A 19,552-nucleotide genomic window follows, 5' to 3' on the forward strand; every position below is an offset into this window, starting at 1 on the left:
TCGCATGTTTAATATAAGTGCATGTACCTTGCAAGGCATGAAAAAGAGTACTAAACAGACCCTCACCATGTTATATAGATCATTCACTGTTTTCATTCTTAGACTAGTCAGCAGTCAATGCTCCTAACATGTTTTGAGTACAGGGACATGAACCATTAACAAATATAAAATATAAAATGTTAAATACTTGTAAAATATCAGTTTAAGTTGAATTGAATCAACTTGGTTGGCATGACAATCATGGCCAAATAATGATCTCAAATTTTAAGAAAGAATACAGTAAGCTCTGACAGAACAAAATTATCTTGCTTAATTTAAGGTGGCTGGATTACTGGACAATAGCCATAGCTTTAGCTGCCAAATGTTATTAATAATAGAGGAATCATGTTACTAACTTTGTAAAAGAAAGTGGGAGGAAAACAATGCAATAAGAAATTACTAAGATTGTCATGTGCTTTACTCTGAGTGTCACTGTCACTGAAACTTAGGTCTTTTAAAAAATCGTGCGTAAGTGCATTGATTCTTCCCTCACATGAATCAAATATGGGAATATGTTAGTTACTTACAAAGACAGCAAACCCCCATAACTTTCCCTCACATGTAACTAAGAACAATGCAAAGTAGATTATATTATTATTTAGTCACCATAATTTATGTAATTATATATGATTTAACAAATACACATGAGGTGCCCATCAGCTATTGAGCAAACACAAAATCCACATGGATGTCACAATTTTTAAGTGACAAATTAGCCACTTACCCGGCACATACTCAGTGCCCTAAACGAAGAGTAATATAATTATTCTTTCAGCACAATTTTTTGTCAACGAGTACTATAATTATTCAATGTCACTTAAATTTCACTATCTCGTTTAGATAAAAATATAAAAGATAATTCTGTTGGTTTAACAATCAGATAAAGATGGGATATCTACAAGGAGACGGGCCTCAGCCAGCTTAGATTCTACTGGGATGGACCACTCGTATAGATCCAAAATAATTGTTAGACAAAAACAATATATTCAAGACCAAGAAAAATAATCTTCTACTTTCTTGTCATGTGTTATAGGTATTTTTGGCATTGTTATTTTTTTTTAATTAAGATTACCATTTTACCTGAGTAATATATGTCACCTTTATTACGTGAAGAGAAATGTTAATTGCCATAAACTCTTTAACATATTTTTTCTAATACACTTTAAGTTATTAGTTAAAATTTATTAAAAATAACAAAAATTATGAGTTTTACTATTTTTTACTTCTAAAATAATAATTCTTTCTCGTAATTTTGTATATTTCAATTAATATTAACTAATAATTAAAAATATTAAAAAATGTTTTTATGACTCTTTGGATATAAATTATCGAAAAAAAAAAAAACTTCAATTTTGTTTGGAGAACAATATAAAATGGCCTGTACTGTATTACCCATAAGTTTTTTTCTTTCTATTTTCATACTCCATTATAGATCTCATTCTAATAGTTATACATAAAGAGGTCCAAAAGAAAGGAAGAGCTGAAAAGCAAAAATGAAGGACTCGGGGATTGAGTTTCCTGGATTCCAGATTTACAGTCACAGGGATGAGTTTGTATTCAGAAGGTCTATGAGTCGGCTACAAAAGCAAGCTCCATGTCCACTTCAGATAAAGCCTACTGTCATAATATCCTCTACTTATAATGGTCCACACAACTCAATGGTGACGGCTTCAACTTCATCTTCATTCAATTCCTTCTTTACTAATAAAGATCCCATACCTCTACTTTCTCCTCTTGTGGTGCTTGAATCCACCTCCATCAGGGAAGAAAACACTGCAAAATCCCATTAATTTTGTATTTGTTTGTGATGTTCCTCGTATAGTCTTTTTATTCGGGCTCTTTGATCTTATAAACTTCTGTGTCACCAGTCCTAATGTAAATTAAATTGACTAAATTGTTTGTGGGTTTCTATTAAAATCATGCATTTTCAGTACTTCATTTTTTCGCAATGTTTAGATCCACTGTTCTTTTCGCTAATTAATCAGCTTAAATTTCATAGTGTGGGATGAAGTCATGGTAGTTAAACCAGAACTGTAATGTTTGGTTATAGCCATTTGACCTTGTGGTCGATTGAAAGCTGAGTCATTATTCATTGTTTCTATATTATTTCCCATATCAGTTACCTGCATTTAATCTTGTTGCAGGTGTAGTGTCACTACAAGACCAGAAACTAAAGATTCATTACTATTCTAAACTGATTAAACATCAATAATTCTATGACATTTTTAAGCGTAAAAATAGGAAATGAGACTCACTCGCAGTTGTTGAGACATAAAGGAGTATATTATATATATATGATATCCACCGTTAATACGTATGATACCTCTATTACTTCAGTCTATTTTCTCAGACAATATTCCAATGACCAACTTCCTTTTCCCTATTCCACGAGGAAACAAAATATTCTCTTTTTTTTTCAAATATTCATAGATTAAGAAAGCCTAATGATACTTACAGTTAAAAGATGCTAAATATCAAGAGTATTACAAAAAAACGCATAATAAATCCACTGTAAAAGATTAGGCCCATTTTGCATTACAGGATTTGGTTTAGCCTATGAACGAGTACTATTTTTGGTCAAAAGCTGATAAATGATTCAAACAGACACCTTAGACCTATATTGTCTTCAAATTTCGAAGTGTCTCGGTAGCTAATGCTATTTTCTATTTTATTTGAGTACTGCCAAAAAAATTGATGAGTGGATTTAAGGTGCATTTAGTAAAATTAATGCACAAGTTCTGAAAGTTTTAAAGTTAGCCGGAAGCTGAAGGATTAAAGTATTATATTGTTGATTAAAATATTATGATCAAAATAAAAATAATATTAATTTGTTTAGATTGGCTAACAAAGCTTCAACTTATTATTATTATTATTATCAAATGTCAATTACTTAGTATACTTTTATTCAAAGTAATATATAATTCTTACAAGTAATACAAATTCCCAATATGTAAAAACATAGTCAAATAAGATCCGGTGGTAGGAGAATTTCTTATTACTACTATTTGTTAGTGAGTTTTGAGAACAAGATAGATTCATGGAGAAAGAGTAAATGAAGACAAAGTAATAACACTAAGTTGATAATTAAGATAAAAGTAACAATGTTGAGTTCCTACAAACTATTTTCAATTTATTTAAACAAGTTTCTTGATATACTTTAATAAGTTAAATTATTTTCAACTAATCTTAATAAGTTTAATTGCTAACTTTATGATATAATCTAGAATTGGCAAAATTCATGTGTACGTTTTGTATTTATTTTGTTTGTTTAAACTTATGAAATAAATAATAGATATATGGAATAAAAATAATAAATTTTCATTATTTATTTGAGAGAATAAACATAAAGGAAAAATTTCTTCTATAGGACTCATAAAATATCATTCTTCCTCCGGGTGCAATTAAAATTTGGAAAGGGGGAACTTTTTCTTTCTTCTTCTTTTGGCTTTAGTTGTTTTAAATATTATATAAAATTAATTTAATTGATAATAATTTATTTTCATTATAATATATATATATATATATTCAAAAAATTTAAAATCTAATTATATGTAATATATTTTGAAGTTATTTAAAAATTAAAAAGTAAATTAATATTGACTTTATTTATAAATAATAAAATTTTATTACCATTAAAATTTAATTTGATTTGATCATCAATAGAAATTATAATTATTCTATTATTATCAATATTTATTGTAAACAAATAGTTATTAATTAATAAAATAAAGATTAATGTTATCTTAATTTATATAACTAATTAAAAATTCACTATATTAAATTTGATTTAATTTTTAATAAAAGTTACCAAATTTCAACATAAAATAAAGACATATAACTTTATGAAAAAGGAATATAAATAAAAATAGAACTGCATGATTCATTTTTCACTATAACGGATGATAAGAATGTTAATCTACAAATAAATGGGAATATATATTTTTTCGCATTTATGAGTGAAATTAATATTTTTTAGAATAATTGATTGTAAATATATTATCCTAAAAACATGGGTAACAAATAAAAATTTTATAATTTTTTAAAAGAATATTCTTTAAAATAATCCAAAACCAATTTTGAATAAAACGACTTCGCGTTCTGGCTTGACCTTCCATTGCTTAACAGCAAAATTTCTAGGTTTTCTCTTCATTTTCGCTCACTCCAAAATTTCAATTTCAATTTCTCCATCTCTCTCTCTCTCTCTCTCTCTCTGTCTCTCTCTCTCTCTCTATTACTTTGCTAGTGAGCTCTTTTTGCTTTGGCTTCTGTTCTGACCCACCGATTAATCCTTTTTTATGGAGGTATGATTCAATTTCAGTTTTTTTTGCCCCAATTCGCCGTAACCCTCTACCGTGTTCGATTCGATGTATGTTCTCCTTTGCAGCTCAGCTTCTTCATGATCTTTAATTAGGGTTTTGTTCGGGCTCTTAGGACTATTGGACATGGGGAAGGGTATTGTGTGATGGGCTTGTGAGTTGAACACATGCTGTGTAATGATACCTTTTAAGTTCTTCCAAGTTGAATTTTGATTGACAATGTATTTATATGTTTCTCTTTGATGGTGGAAAATGGGGATTTTTTGCTGAATTATTGTTTGTGTGTGATTCTTGGAATGCAGGTGTAGACCATGGGAAAAGGTGTTTCAAGAGAGCACTTTCAACCCAAGACATGTTCTGGGAAGAAAGATAATTTTAAAAATATTGTTTTCATTGATGTAGACAGTGATCAAGTTGATGATGTAGTGATCATAGATTTCCCCGAGTTCATGTCTAAATTGCATGGATCCGGTGCGCCGAGTAGGGATAGAGTATTTACGCCGCAAAGTGTTATCAGTATTGATGATGATGACGATGAGGAAAGTGATGATGTGGAGCGTCCTGGGATTGTTGGTGAAGGTGTTGGGGAATTGGATAGCGATGCCTCGTCGAGCAAAAGGTTTTCTCCTGAGTCAAGTGGCATGCGGAATTCTGTACACATAAATGTTGATAATAGTGTCTGTGAGAAAGATTTTGGGTCTAACAGGCAAAAAAGTAGAAAAGCATGCTTTGCTAAGGATACTGGCAGAAATCACTTTGGTTTAGATGGGTGTGAAAGCAAGTCATCTGAGAGTGATTGCTCTGATTGTGAACTGATGGAACGTGAACAGTGGGAAAAGATTTCACTTAAGAGAAAGCGTAGTGTGTTTAATGATCAACCTTCTTATAATGATCATGCTAGTTCTTCCCGTTTACATCGAAATAGTGATATTTACATTGATATTGATGTGGAAAATTGGAGTGAACAGAATGAAGGAGGCGCCACTTATCCTGGCCCTGACAATGGTAATTATGTCAAGGAGAATCAATCCTCCTTTTCTGTTAAGGGTGATAGTCAAGTAGATGGGATTTATTTTAATTTGGGGACAGAAAATTCTATCAAGAATTCTGATCAGAAAGTTGAGCAAGGGACTTCAAAAACTCTTAGGTCTGAATCCATAGAGGAAATGCAATCATTGCATCGAAGGTCTGATAATGAGCATGGAAAAAGTACAAGAGGAACAGATTTCCATCCCTGCTCTGGGAATAAAAACTCTAATTTCTGTAGTGGTGTTACTGGTGCTTCATGGTTCAACACAGAATTGGGTGGTAGAGAGTCTAAATTTGTGAACTTGAGCCAAGAAGCACGTGAAAGGCAAGTTGACAACAGTGGATCTGCGCTCAAGAGTAAAGATGACAATTTATCTGAAGCGAATTCTAACTCTACCTTTATTGATGAAAGATGTGTTAATTGTGATGGCCTTGCATTAAATGATCAAGTTTGTGGTCATAGTGCTTCAAATGAGACATATATAATTAACGAAAGAGAAAAGCTTAAAGAGACTGATGAATATAAACAAGCCATGGAAGAGGAATGGGCATCCAGGCAGCGACAATTGCAAATTCAGGTGATACACTTATGCCAGTATTTAAGTATTTTATGGGTGCGTTCGGGTAAAAATTGAAATTAAGTACTTATTAATTTATCACTATATAGAATGTGTTATAAGCGTTTGATTCAAAATAAGCTTATTTGGATAGGATAAGCAATAAAAATGACTTATGACCCTCTGATAAGCCATTTTTAGCTTATTTTAATAAGCTTCACAAATAAGCTAATTTACTAGCTTAATCAAACACTTCAAATTTTCAGTTTATGCCTGTAGATGTCTTGCCTCTTCAAATGTGTGCTCTGTATTCTCAAGTTGATGAGGGTCCAATTGGTTGTAATGCTAATTCCCTTGGGAATATGTATGCATTTTCCTGATGCTTTTTTAACACTTGAATGCAAAGCACTCAATAAAACTGTAAGAGCTTTTCAATTTTCATGTATGGATAATGAGGTTAAATCATGTGCGTGTGTGTGTGTGTTTGTGTGCATGTTTGATGGATTTGTGCTATGCTAGTGCAATAATTCTCATTCATAATGTGTTTGATGCTTGATTAGATTTTTCAACATTGACTTTTTAGTTTACCAGCCCCGTTTTTACCTTTTTTTTAGGTTTAAATACTAATTTAGTTTCCATATGAAACCTGTTTTTTGATTTGCTTCGTATACAAAAAAATAAAAATAAAAAAATTGTAAATAAGTCCCTAAATGAAAAATATTTTCAAAATAGTCTTTGATGTTAACTTTTATTATAGAATCGTTATCTCATATATATATAATTTTGATCCCTATACCCAATATACACTTTTTTTTTAGTCTTTATGCGTACACAATTTTTCTTTTTCTATCAGGACTAGAATGAAAAATGTGTTATGCATAGGGATTAAAATTAAAAATGTTTAAATACAAGATAATGATGTTATATGAGCCTTAATAGCAAGGAGTATTTTAAAAAATATTTTTTCATTTAGAGACTTGTTTACAAGCTTTTTTTTTTTTTTTATAGGGACGAAATTGAAAAAATAGGTTTTGTGTGAGAGCCAAAGTAGTATTTCAACCGTTTTTTTAATGGTTATCTTGTGCAGCCAAGTTACATTTGCTACCAGAACCACCAACCAGCATTGTTCTTGTTAATTTTATTTTTCCTTTCTTTACGTAACTAATCAATATGTTATGGTTTTGGGGGCATTTGGAGAAGCTTCTACATGGTACATAGGTCCACTTTGGGCAAGCTTGTAGATAAATCCTTGTATGGAAAGAAAAACAATATAAAAAATGAATAAAATTCTTTTCATAAGTTAAGGGTGCTGCCGTGCCACGAGGCACGACCATAAAATTAACTTATACTTCTCTATTTTTTAGAAGTTACTCTTAACTTCTCTAAAACTTGAAGGGATAAATTATTTTTAACTATGGAAGAAGTTTTATTTATTTTTTATATTATTTTTCTTCTTTTATAAGAACTTATCCACAAGCTCACCCACACAGAATCATAGTTTATTTAAACTTATGAAAATGACTTATGATTCTTTTATGTTTTTAACTTATTTTAATAAGTGAAGTTTATCAAAATAAGTTGTTTTTTAAGCTTATTCAAATATATTTCACGGTAAAATTTTTATATAACTATTATGCAATATGTGCTTGTTAAATTAAAACTTAATTATACTGACTCATTCAATTATACACCCTTGTTCTACATTTAATGCTCCTTGCGTAATTGGCATTATACTTGGTTTATATACTGCTTATTTTTTGGGCAACTTGCTGTTATGATTTTGTTTTTGTTAAAAAGTTTCTTAAACTCTGATTTTGCATACTTGTTCTTTTACAGGCAGAGGAAGCACAGAGATTACGGAAAAGAAAAAAGGCTGAAAGTCAGCGATTATTGGACATGCAAAGAAGGCAGAAAGAGCGCATTGAAGAAGTGAGGGAGACACAAAAGAAGGTTGCAATTACGTCTTTAATTTATACTGAAAGTGTTTCTAATGCCAATTATCGTTCATGTTACTTTATGATTTATCTTCCTTCTAGAATGTCCTTTCCCTTTTATTATGTTTGGCCATTTCAAGGTCTGCTTTGATGCAATTATGTCTTTTAGATATATGAAAGTGTTTCAAATGCCAAATATCGTTCATGTATATCCATTGTATTTGTTTTCCTTGTAGAGTTTCTTTTCCTTTTTATTTTTGGCCATTTGGAGGTCTGCTTTGATGCTCATTTTGGACATAATATAATCATGTAAAGTTTGTAGTGACTGGTTTTTTCTCTTTCAATCTGGCAAATAATGCCAAATTCAGGATGAAGAATTTATGAATCTGAAAGAGCAATTGCGGGTTGAAGTACAGAAGGGGCTTAATGAATTGGAGAATCAGTGCAGAGACATGACCTCACTGCTGCGTAGCCTAGGAATACACGTGGGAGAAAGCTTTTACCCTTCGCCCAATGAGGTAAGTTGTGTTTATATGTTGTTTTCCAAGAATATTTTATTCTCTACCTCACTTATGTTAGATTCTGTATATTGTTTGAATGCTATGCTATCTCTTTTAATTTACATAGTATATTTATACGTTACTGAAGATTCAATTATTTAAACATCTCAATAAATTTTGAGATAATGGTAGATTTTAAATATTTCTATAAAAAAACTAATCCGCTAATACACCTCTGACAATTGTACAAAAATCTCTAAGCAAGTTCCGTTATTTTTTTCCTTAACTGATGCTTTGGATGTATTAAAACAAACACTTACCCTCCCCTACCAAGGGGGCAGGGTAACCTGCAACTTGGGAATTCATTTATATTTAAAGATTCAATTTTTCACATTCACTTTTAAATAATTTATGAGGTAACACGTTTAACATCAGGAAGAATGTTAGCAACACACTTTAACATACCTTCTCTGATTGGTTAATTTTTGAAAAAGTCAGTGATTTTAAAAATATATAATCAATTTACAAGCCAAGTGTTTTGACTTTTAAAAAAATAAATTGATAGCAAAAAATTGTGTTCAAAAGAGTGGGATGTTAGCTTTTTTCTAACAGCATGTGTCTGTCCCTTCTGGTTATATGGTTTAATTTTTTAGTCTTATCTATACTGTATTTGATAACCAGTTGGGATTCTGATTTATTCAGAGCCCTTTGCTGTGTTTGATGCTAATATTTTATGTTGATGGTCATTTCAGGTGCATGCAGCATATAGACGGGCCTTGTTGAAGTTTCATCCTGATCGTGCGTCGAAAACTGACATTCGCCAGCAGGTTGAGGCTGAGGAGAAGTTCAAGCTCATCTCTCGCATGAAGGAGAAGTTTTTATCGGCTCCATTTTACTAAATGCTAGCAACTGTATCAATATGGTTGTCGGTGTTTGGGGTTTCAATTGAAGTGCCTTTACTTCATAGCTTCTTTCTTTTAACTGTATTTATCATTCTCCCCTCCCTTCGCCCAAATTTTATAGCAGATAATAGGTTAATTGACTATAGAATATGTGAAAATTTCATCCCTTATATATAATGCCATTTTTTTGAGGATGAACAGTATACATAATATTACTGTCCTCACGCTATGCTATTTGTACATGTTAATGTCACTATAAAGTGGGGTTCGATAATAGAGGAAACGAAGGGAAGAGGCAAACTAAATTTTTTTATTGAGTGATAAAGTTAATCCATTGTGTAACATCCCCAATTTTAATTTGTGTACTTAGGGTTATTCGAGTTTAATTAGTCTTTATTAGTACTACTATTATTATATTGATTGATTTTTGTGCATTTTTGATAATTTTGTGAATTTGTTGATTTTATTAATGTTCTCTTTTAATGATGATTATTTAAATTGCTAGGGCCCCTACTGCATGATAGAGCTTGTTATTTTTGTGGTAATGTTTGATGTGAATTTTTATGTGCATGTGTTATAATAATTACATGATGAGATTATCTTAAATAACCCTAGGTTAGTGAGATTAACTCTGGGGCGAATTTGTCTTTTGGTCAAATGGGAGGACCTCATTTTACTTCATGACCATTGTGATTAATGCTTACATTATCCTTTTTAATTCATGTTATTGAATTTTGCTAGATATTTTCTTAAAATTAGTAGAACTACACATGTAACTTTTCCTCTCTAACCTTAATTGGCCACTTAAGGGAAGCCACCTTTTTCCCTAGATTCCACGTGCAAAACAAAATTTTAAGAGACACTTTTCAATCTTTCCTCATTTAAGTCTTGTAGCCGAAAAGTCATTCAATGCCTAGGGGGAGGGAGAAATTCGAATAGACACCTTATGATTTTGTTCAAATATATCCCTCTTAATTAGGGCAACCAATTTTTGTTAATGCATATGAGATAGGAGAGAGAGAAATCGGTCATAATGACCTAGATTCTGAGCCTAAATAATTGCATTTAACACAATTATCAATTCCCTAGTTACCCTAATTAAATGTGGCCGTTTGTCCTTTCCTAAACCGTTACTTTGCAATCAATTGAGATTCCCTCATAAAAGGTGCAGCCGAGAATTAAAGGAAGATTAGAGCTCAAAATCCCTTCCCAAAACGTAAACTCTTCCTATTCTCGTGCCCTTTATTATAGCTGACCAATTTAATTCCATTTGACATTTATTCTAATGAACATTTATTGAGAAATTTCCTATACTTAATCACTCTCACGAGAAGTCTTTTCATCTAGCTGTTACATGCACCATAATTACCTTAATTACCTCCCACTTACCTTCAATGAATGGACACACGCTTAAATTCCCTTTCCCATATAATTGGAACCGACCGCCGCATTTGGGGAGTAATGATGCTAGCTTGAAAAGTCGCCACCTAAGGCATTTAAAACCCAAAATCGTGCATGACATTAATTGCATATTCACCACCTTAATTGCAAACTTTTTAAATTCTCACGCGTGTTTAATTGGTGCTAACCGGATTGTCATAAATTAGCATGATTCTTGCATACAATCATTAAGGATGCCCTTTCCATTCCCACTTACTCGAATAACCTTCCATTTTCCCATTTAACTGTCACTGGATTTATTTAATTACCCACCTGCATTTATTTAGGCGTGTCAATCAGCCTGGAACATTTCAAATGGAGCCATTACTTCCCCAAATCTGTGCCTGATATTGATCATATTTACCTTCCTTAATTACTTTGCATTAATTGCATGAACTAACTGACCATTCACATTATTTTTTCCTAATAACTGCGTCCTAATTGCGTTTAAACTGAGGGGACCTCACTTGCCTCATTTAAACCATCATTCAAGTTACTTAAATTACCTCTTAACCGCATTTAACCTCACGAGGAAAATGAAAGGATAGCCTACTCCACTTCCTTCTGGAGTTGACCCAGCCGCCAGCCTGCACTTATTAAACAACTAGAAACTTAGCAACATTTATTCTGGAAATTACGCCCCATTAATTGCATGCAATTATTTCTTGTTTTATGGCACTGGCCACATGCCTAAGGCAGAGAGAAAGGCGCCACCTTGTCTCGAGGAGTCCAAGAGGCATCACCTTTTCACTAGCCACTCAAAAGGACATCACCTTTTCAAATTCGCGGGACACAAAGGGTTTGAACCCATTTCCCTCCACAAGCAAACCCTAGCCGCCAACGTGCATTAATTACCCACTCTTGCCTAGGTCAAACCCCCCATTCGGTTACTCCATCGTGATGAATGGCGTGTGGAGACGTGTGGATCACCAACGACTTGCTTCTTTTGCACTCTGTGCATTGAATGCTCTCGACAAGGCGCATCACCTACACTTGGACACCATGAGACATGACTATTCAAGTGAGAAGGCGAAAGGGTATGTTACTTCGCCTAACCTAGCCCTAAAACCCTTCTTGTGCAACTCCTCACCGTCAACCCCTGGAAGACGAATGGGCAAAAGCTTTAAGCCACACTATATAAGGACACCTTCTAATCCTCATGTGCCCTTTTCCCCTTATTTTTCAAAAACACTCTCAACCTCACTACTTCTTTTCTCTCTCGACACCTTCTCACCCTCACACAAAACCCTCTACACCCTTTTCTCTCGTGGACAACACACTTCATCACCAACCACTCAAGGAGGTGACAAAACGCTAAGGACTCAAGTCGTGACCAAGATTCTGCTAGTACCAAGACCAAGCTTTCCACTCTATCTCTCTTTCTCAAACCAAACAAGGTTAGGAGAGCTCTTGTTTGCGCTTGAATGCATGTGGTTGTTCGTTAACTTGTAAACTCTGCATGCACTCTCTTCTTCTTGTTTTCGTCTCTGATCTTCATCAATGAAAATTACATGCAAACCATTTTCCTTCATCTTGTGGTGATTCTATTTGGATGGTGTTTTAAAAATCCATGTTTTGTAACTTGCGTGAACTTGATTGAGGTTGAAATAGTTTTGCATGTTGACAATATTGAAATCCTTGTATGAGTCTCGGACTTTTACCTTTATTATTGAATAAAGTTAGTAACTTTGATGAATATCCAATTGCATGTTAAAGTAACTCTATGAATCCTTGTGTTCTTTTCGGTTTTCATCAACTACCCTCCTTCCTTTTTGTTTTAGCTGAGAAATTACTCATCTTTTTCTCTCGGTTTGATTCTGTATGACCAAGGAACCCTTTTTCTTAACTATGAAAGAATTCTCCTACCACCTAATCACTATTTTACGAAAAATTTGTGGTAGAAATGAGTTGCATGTGTGATTAAACTTGCGGTTATTTCCATGATTCTTTGATGATTATTTTGTTTGCGAAGGTACATTTTGACTATTATATTTCAACGAAATTTTTATAACTATCTCTATCTTCTCTCCTTTTCTTTTATCCTCGGACTGTGGACGAATGATTCTTCTTTTCTTTGAACGTACTAGCTCTTATGAGCGTGGATTTGGTTATGTGGTTTGTGACATTTGGGAATTTAATGTGTGTTCAAAAATGGTGAAGTGAGAATGCGGTTACGAAACTCTTTATGTACACGATATGGAGGATGGAGAGTCAAGGTCACAGTTTAGCACAGCTGAGGGATGTGAGTGTTCAGGTTCGAGGGAAGGACCTTGGGGGTAGTGGAGGGGGGTTGCCCCAATAGTGCAGAATAGCTCACCGCGGCCGGGACACGTCGCCATCAAAACCTCCACTAATCCTGACCCGAGCAAGCATTACCGAGGATCATGGAAAGACTCGTTTCTGAGGGACCGAAATGGTTAAATGGGAGAATATTCTTGATGGATTACGTACAAGTGTGCTTGTAGGGAACGAGGGCCTCCGATCACCTTGACTGGAGGAATGGTGAGAACAAACTGAGGAAGTAGTGACGTTTTAAGCGTTAGTATTTAAATTATGTTGCGACAAACCTCTGTGACTCTGCCTGTATTTTGTAACTATTTATTGGGCATTTTGTTATGATTGTGTGTTTATTAAGATGTGACTTCACAAGTGATTGATATTACTCTGATTTTCTTACTTACTCAATATCTGATGAGTGATTGTATTGGAGCTCACCCTTTCTGTTCGTGTTCTATTGTTGTGTGTTTGTATGTATTGCATGACCGTGTGACAGATGGACCTTCAGCAAGCAATGATTTGGGGAGAGGATTCCGGGGAGAAAGCAGTCTGCATTGATAGCGACCCGGACGACCTGCCACCCTCTTCTCGCCCTCAGCCAGTGGATGACCCTTCCGACTTCGATGGATTAGAATCTGATCCCAGCGAGGATTCACTTCCATTAGAATTTTATTTATAGGCTGTTACTTTATTTTGTCATGGATGAATACTGCTCGTAGGCTTTGAGTTATTTTATTGCTTTTGAAAATACTAGACTTTGGGGTTTTACTTTACCGTGGACTTTACTTTGGACATTTGGCTGGATAATTTACAAGATGTTTTCTTTTACTCATGTTCTCTTCGCTACATTTCTAGAATCTTACTCCAAATGATTTACGATTTTATGTACTTACTCTGATGTTGTTATAAAACCATTCTGGAAACTATTAATGTAGTTCACATAAAAGCATTGTATGTTGTATGAAATGAAACTAATTGGAAGTATGATTCGTGATAGGTGAACTCGAATCAAGTATGTTGTTGTGTTTTTTTTATTTCTGAAACTTGATTGGAGTTGTTATGATTAAATGAATAAATTCTTGAGGCAAAAATGTGAATACCAAAAGCTAATATTGTTAGCGTTAAATTGTACAATGAGGAATTGTATTGTGATTGTCTATGGAGGCATTTTGAACTAGCCATGGAGGATGTAAAGTCGAAATTGTGCCCTGTGATATGAATTGTATGTAGCTGATAGAATCTCTCTATAATGCAGTTTTGACAATGAATTCTTTTACTCGTTAGTTCAGGTGTATCATCTTATAAATATTAAAACCATAAGATAAATAGATGGAGTTTTGGTAGAGATTTAGGTGTTACAAATGGACTCTAATTTTTTTAAAAAAAAACTTGTTTATTTACTTTTTGGTTTGAGGTATACAGGTTAATTTTAACTTATGAAATAAATTTGATATTTTGAAGTTAACAGTACCTAATCTTAAAAATGGATGTATGTGCATTATTATTTAGAAGCAATGTTTTGAAAAGTGAATCAGACTAACAAGTTCGATTGATTGAACTAATCAGGTAACGCTCAAACCAGGTTAAGTTAACAATCTCCTTGTGGATTATAAAGGTTCAGGTTGAGTCTCTCCAGGTCATCATTCTTAGGGTCACAATTGGCATCTGACAATAACACACCATTCTTTACTCTATTTCTACTGGAGAAAAGCTTTTTAGCATAAAAAGTAAAGCACGAATTGTCCACAAAATCAATTACTACCTCCTTCTCATATTTTTTTCACTTTAATGTGTTTTTTTTTTCTAATTTGTTTGTTACTTTAGAATATTAGAGCATTATTAATTTTTTTATTTAAATTTCCTCTCCTTAATTAATTGACATGTAAATTAAAAAATTATGTTTATATTTTCAACAATCAGTCTCTCTGCATTTCTCTCTCTACATTCATAAAGAGACAAATAATATTTCATTTTTTAAAGATATTTTACTTTCATATTATTGGTGGATTAATCCTTTTTCTTCTAAGGAGAAAAGAGCATAATGCCTACATTAAGTCCACCCAATGAGACATGCGGAAGGTTGGAGAGAGAATAACAGCCTAACAGGTGAGAGAAAAAAAAAATTAATGTAGAGAAAAAAAATGATATCATGAAATTTTTTTTACAAAATTTAAAATAATACTCTTTTTAGTTTTTTTATAAAAAATAAAATAGAGTATATTATTAGTCTTAGTTACGAGAAATACAGAATAATTTGATATATATTAATTATTAATTTATTTTTAATTTTTTATTGTTAAATATATATTTATGAGATAAATTATTTTTTATGTAAGTTACTGATTATATCATCTAATATCATAGATATTTTTAAAATAAAATTTATATTGTAAGAAATATAATTAATTTAATTATTTTTTATAATAATTCAATCTTTTATTTTTTATAAAAAAAACACGTAACCGAAAAAGTTATAAATATTAGTTACATAAACTATTTTTAAAATTTTTTTTTTATCGACCTGTATGGTGATGCAGGAGAGTTTGTTAATCAATTTTAAATTAATGATTTCTTACCTCAAATATTTGTATTGAATGTTATTTGTATTCCAACAAGTACTCCCTATAATCCTGCTATGACCCATTAAGGGGCTTTCTAGATGTAATTATTTACATCATAGAAATCCATAATTGAAGTTAGTGTTTGTTACAATGATATTAGCTACCTTCGTCAAATGGCACATATCGTAATTATTACTTTTGGATTAACTATATCACCTTTACCAATGCTCTGCGCGTGGACCCAAAGTGCAGACAGAGAAGGAGCCAGCTACACACCTCTAACATTTATAACTCATCCATCACAATTACATGCAAAGTCAAACACATCCCCTCATGACCATGAAATTGGGTTTCTCCCCTGTTTTTTAGTTCATTGCAATCACATGAAGTTTCCTCTTATTTGAATAATTTTTAATTCTATATTTTCCTTTTAAAACTCTTTTTGTTCATAAATAAAGAAATGATTAAATACTTTTTAATGTTTTTTAACTATTAAATGTATTTACTTTTTAATTTAAATTTTTAAAATAATTGGAGGATTATTATGAAAAATTTGTAAGAAAATACAGCATTGTTCCTTACTTTATTTTAAGTAATTTTTAAATATAAAATTTAAAACACAATTTTTTAAAACAAATACAAATAATTATATTTTTATTTATTAATAAATAGAGAGTTATTTAATTTTTTATTTAGCCAAAATATTCATTGTTTTTATATTATTAATTCAAGTAATTTTAGTTTAAATTAATTGTGGTTAATGAGTATTTTAGGCAATTTATTTTAGATAAACAGACTTTTACTGTTTCTTGAAAAAGCTTAAGAAAAATCTTTCTTAAACAAATTAAATAGACGTACGGTTAATTAAGTTCAACCTTAGTTAAATATTACTTTCAACCTCAAAATTAAAAGATATTTGAAATAAATTTTATAGTTAAAGTTATTACGCCATGAGCTTCCATCCTAGAAATTATAAAAAATGGACCTCCAAGTCTTCTTCACACCAGTTAAATCACCACTATCTGTATGTATATACTTTTAATATCAAAGTTTTGGGAAGAAGACTTTTCTACGCGTTTACATGAAGGAAGACTATATTCACTCTTCAAGAGTGGTTGTCACCAGTTACAACATATGGATCCACCCATAATCAATACAAAAAGTGAGACCACACAACATAATATGAGGGCCTTTGCTATAAAGATAACATATGATTGATTATATGGATGAACTAAACCTTCCCCTTAAGTGCCTTTGTTCAATGTCAACTAAGTTAAGCTCACCATGAAGGAATCCCACATTGCCATTATCATTATACTGCACCTATTTTTCTTCCATTTAACCACTTGTGATTTAATTAATGGCCCTTCAGATAAAATCCTCCTAAACTGTGGTTCTTCAGGTGCATCACCATTCAATGGTGAAAATTGGATAGGTGACATTGGATCTAGTTTCTTGCCTTCAGAGTATGAGAAGAGTTCATCTACACGCTTGGTCTCAAACATAAACTCTTTAGCACCAAAAGTCCCATACTCTACAGCAAGAATAACTCATTCTCCATTGATCTACTCATTCCCCTTCTCCCCTGGCCTTAAATTCATTCGTATATACTTTCTCTCATCTTCACATTTGATGATGAAACCCTCCAAGGCTTACTTTTCTGTCAAAGTTGGTCCTTACACTCTTGTTAGTAATTTTAATCCATCTATTGCTGCAGATGAGCTTGACTTACTGTCTTTCACTAAGGATTTCTTAGTCAATGTCAAGGAAGAAAAACTGAACATAACTTTCACTCCATCTCCTCTAATTTCCAATGCATTTGCTTTTCTAAATGGCATTGAGATCTTTTCAGTGCCCAACAACATATACTACCAAGGTTCTAAGTTTCCTGTTCCTTTCCTTAGGCATCGGGAGCCATTATTTATTAATGATGAATATGCTCTTGAGATACTTTACCAAGTTTACATCTTTAATGAGTTTGGCTCTAATGTTGAAAATTATTTTGGGACATGGTTGAATGATTTCAACTACATATATGGTTTACAATATGGAAAAGTCCTTAATATAAAATCTCGTACCATTAAAATAAATTCCACCACTTTGACTTCAAAGGACTACAATTATTCAGCGCCAGAAGAGCTATGTTGGACTGCAAGGACCATGGGTAGCAATGGAGATGCCAACACGAGATACAATCTAACATGGTCTTTCCCTGTTGATTCTGGATTCAGATACCTTGTTAGGCTTCATTTCTGCGAGATCTCCATGGAGGTAACACAGGTCCATCAAAGGGTGTTCAAGGTGTACATAAACAACCAAACAGCAGAGGAGAGGATGGATGTAGTGGCTTTGGCTGGTGCACCATTAACTCCTTTATACAAGGACTATGTTGTTACGGTTCCTATGGAAAGTAGGAGAAGGAAAGATATGTGGATCGCACTTCATCCCAACTTGGAGTCAAAACCAAAATATGCTGACGCCATATTGAATGGTATTGAGATCATCAAGTTAAGTTCTAATTATAATCTTGCTGTAAGTTTCCAACTGAAAGAGGAACAAAAGGAGAAGAAAGCTTCACATGTCGTTGTTTTGGCTGGTTCTTTAGGTGCCATTTTGGGACTGCTCATTACATTTTTCATTGTTATTCATAGAATTCGGAAAAAACTAAAGGGTAAAACTTCTCAGGTTCTTCCTCAAGTAACAGTGACCTCAAGTAATTGCCATCAATTCACATTAGAGGAGATAAGAACAGCAACCAACAATTTCAGTGAAGCTCTTGTCATTGGGGAGGGAGGCTTTGGAAAGGTATATAGAGGGATCATGCATGATGGAGTTACTCCTGTGGCAGTAAAGCGCTCTAATCCTACTTCTCGCCAAGGATTTAAGGAGTTTCAAAATGAGATCAATTTTTTCTCATTTTGTCACATGAATCTAGTGTCACTATTGGGCTACTGCCAAGAGAGCAATGAGCTAATACTTGTTTATGAATTCATGGCTCAGGGCCCTCTTTGTGATCATTTATACAAGAAACAAAAACAGCAATTGCCTTGGGATCAAAGACTAAAGATTTGTGTTGGTGCAGCTCAAGGACTACATTACCTTCACACTGGCACAAAGTACCCAGTGATTCACCGTGATATCAAGTCAGCCAACATATTATTGGATCAGAATTTGGTAGCCAAGGTTGCAGATTTTGGGTTATCTAGAATAGTGCCCTCACTTTACCACACACATGTTAGCACTGAGGTTAAAGGAACTATTGGATATTTAGACCCTGAATACTATAAGAGGAGAAAACTGACAGAAAAATCTGATGTGTATTCATTTGGAGTGGTTTTGTTTGAAGTGTTAAGTGGAAGACCAGCCGTGAATCCTGTGGCAGTGGAAGAGGAAAATGAGAAAGTTGGGTTGGCCATGTGGGCCATGCATTGTTATCAGTCTGGAACCATTGATCTATTAGTTGACCCGCATTTAGAAGGAAAGATTACGCCAGAATGCTTGAAAGCTTTTGTGGATATTGGCATTGAGTGCTTGGCTAATAAGAATGCAGAAAGGCCAACTATGGGGGAAGTGCTTACTAATATGGAGAAGATCCTTTCCTGGCAGGAGAGTTCAAAGGAACAAGAAATCAGTACAAGTCGATCTATGCATGAGATTGTACTAGAGTAATTTGAGTAAATGAAATGGCCAGGTCCAACAGATGAAAATGATGGCTAATGTATTGAGTGTTTAATCTAAAACCAATTTTTTATCACTCAATGTCATAATATTATAGGATTACTTCATATAAGATCTTTTCCCTATTTCTAATGCTAATTAATATTGTCTATAACATGAGTTAGCAAAAATGTCTTCTTGCGGGGGCTAACGGATAACCATATCCATTTTCTCAATATTAGTGTTTTGTAGACTTTTTTTATTTTTATTTTTACCAAATTTGTCTTTTTATGTTACCATTGTAGTTCTTTAAAAAGACAGGAATAAAAATGTTTTAATT

General features: G+C 32.9%; 3 protein-coding genes across 6 annotated transcripts; all 3 read left to right on the forward strand.

Annotated features, from left to right (window-relative positions):
• Positions 1-1,532: 1,532 nt before the first annotated feature.
• Positions 1,533-1,829, forward strand: LOC113870371. Its single transcript, XM_027506965.1, has one exon. The coding sequence runs from the start codon at positions 1,533-1,535 to the stop codon at positions 1,827-1,829; it is 297 nt and encodes a 98-aa protein (XP_027362766.1).
• Positions 1,830-4,150: 2,321 nt separating this feature from the next.
• On the forward strand, positions 4,151-9,717 carry LOC113869179. Of its 4 annotated transcripts, XM_027505383.1 has the most exons (6): positions 4,284-4,340; positions 4,658-5,420; positions 5,484-5,962; positions 7,778-7,891; positions 8,244-8,393; positions 9,128-9,608. In XM_027505383.1, exons 2-6 carry the CDS (start codon positions 4,667-4,669, stop codon positions 9,272-9,274), a joined length of 1,644 nt encoding a protein of 547 aa, XP_027361184.1. In that variant the 5' UTR covers positions 4,284-4,340; positions 4,658-4,666; the 3' UTR covers positions 9,275-9,608. The 4 variants fall into 4 exon arrangements, with proteins under 4 accessions (XP_027361181.1, XP_027361182.1, XP_027361184.1 ...); XM_027505380.1 differs by having other exon boundaries at positions 4,151-4,340; positions 4,658-5,962; positions 9,128-9,717; XM_027505381.1 differs by having other exon boundaries at positions 4,194-4,509; positions 4,658-5,962.
• Positions 9,718-16,787: 7,070 nt separating this feature from the next.
• Positions 16,788-19,361, forward strand: LOC113869658 (receptor-like protein kinase FERONIA). Its single transcript, XM_027506102.1, has one exon. It carries the CDS (start codon positions 16,840-16,842, stop codon positions 19,222-19,224), a length of 2,385 nt encoding a protein of 794 aa, XP_027361903.1. The 5' UTR covers positions 16,788-16,839; the 3' UTR covers positions 19,225-19,361.
• The last annotated feature ends 191 nt before the right edge of the window (positions 19,362-19,552 follow it).

This window comes from Abrus precatorius, unplaced genomic scaffold (genome assembly GCF_003935025.1).
Source record: "Abrus precatorius isolate BTA unplaced genomic scaffold, Abrus_2018 Scaffold6, whole genome shotgun sequence".
Classification (NCBI taxonomy): Eukaryota; Viridiplantae; Streptophyta; class Magnoliopsida; order Fabales; family Fabaceae; genus Abrus; species Abrus precatorius.

Bases quoted from the DNA above. Each gene is read 5' to 3' on its own strand.
- LOC113870371 (XM_027506965.1), top strand. From the start codon at position 1,533: ATGAAGGACTCGGGGATTGAGTTTCCTGGATTCCAGATTTACAGTCAC.
- LOC113869179 (XM_027505380.1), top strand. From the start codon at position 4,667: ATGGGAAAAGGTGTTTCAAGAGAGCACTTTCAACCCAAGACATGTTCT. The intron at 5,963-7,777 runs GTGATACACTTA...GTTCTTTTACAG, and splicing joins AGCGACAATTGCAAATTCAG to GCAGAGGAAGCACAGAGATT. The intron at 7,892-8,243 runs GTTGCAATTACG...TGCCAAATTCAG, and splicing joins TGAGGGAGACACAAAAGAAG to GATGAAGAATTTATGAATCT.
- LOC113869658 (XM_027506102.1), top strand. From the start codon at position 16,840: ATGAAGGAATCCCACATTGCCATTATCATTATACTGCACCTATTTTTC.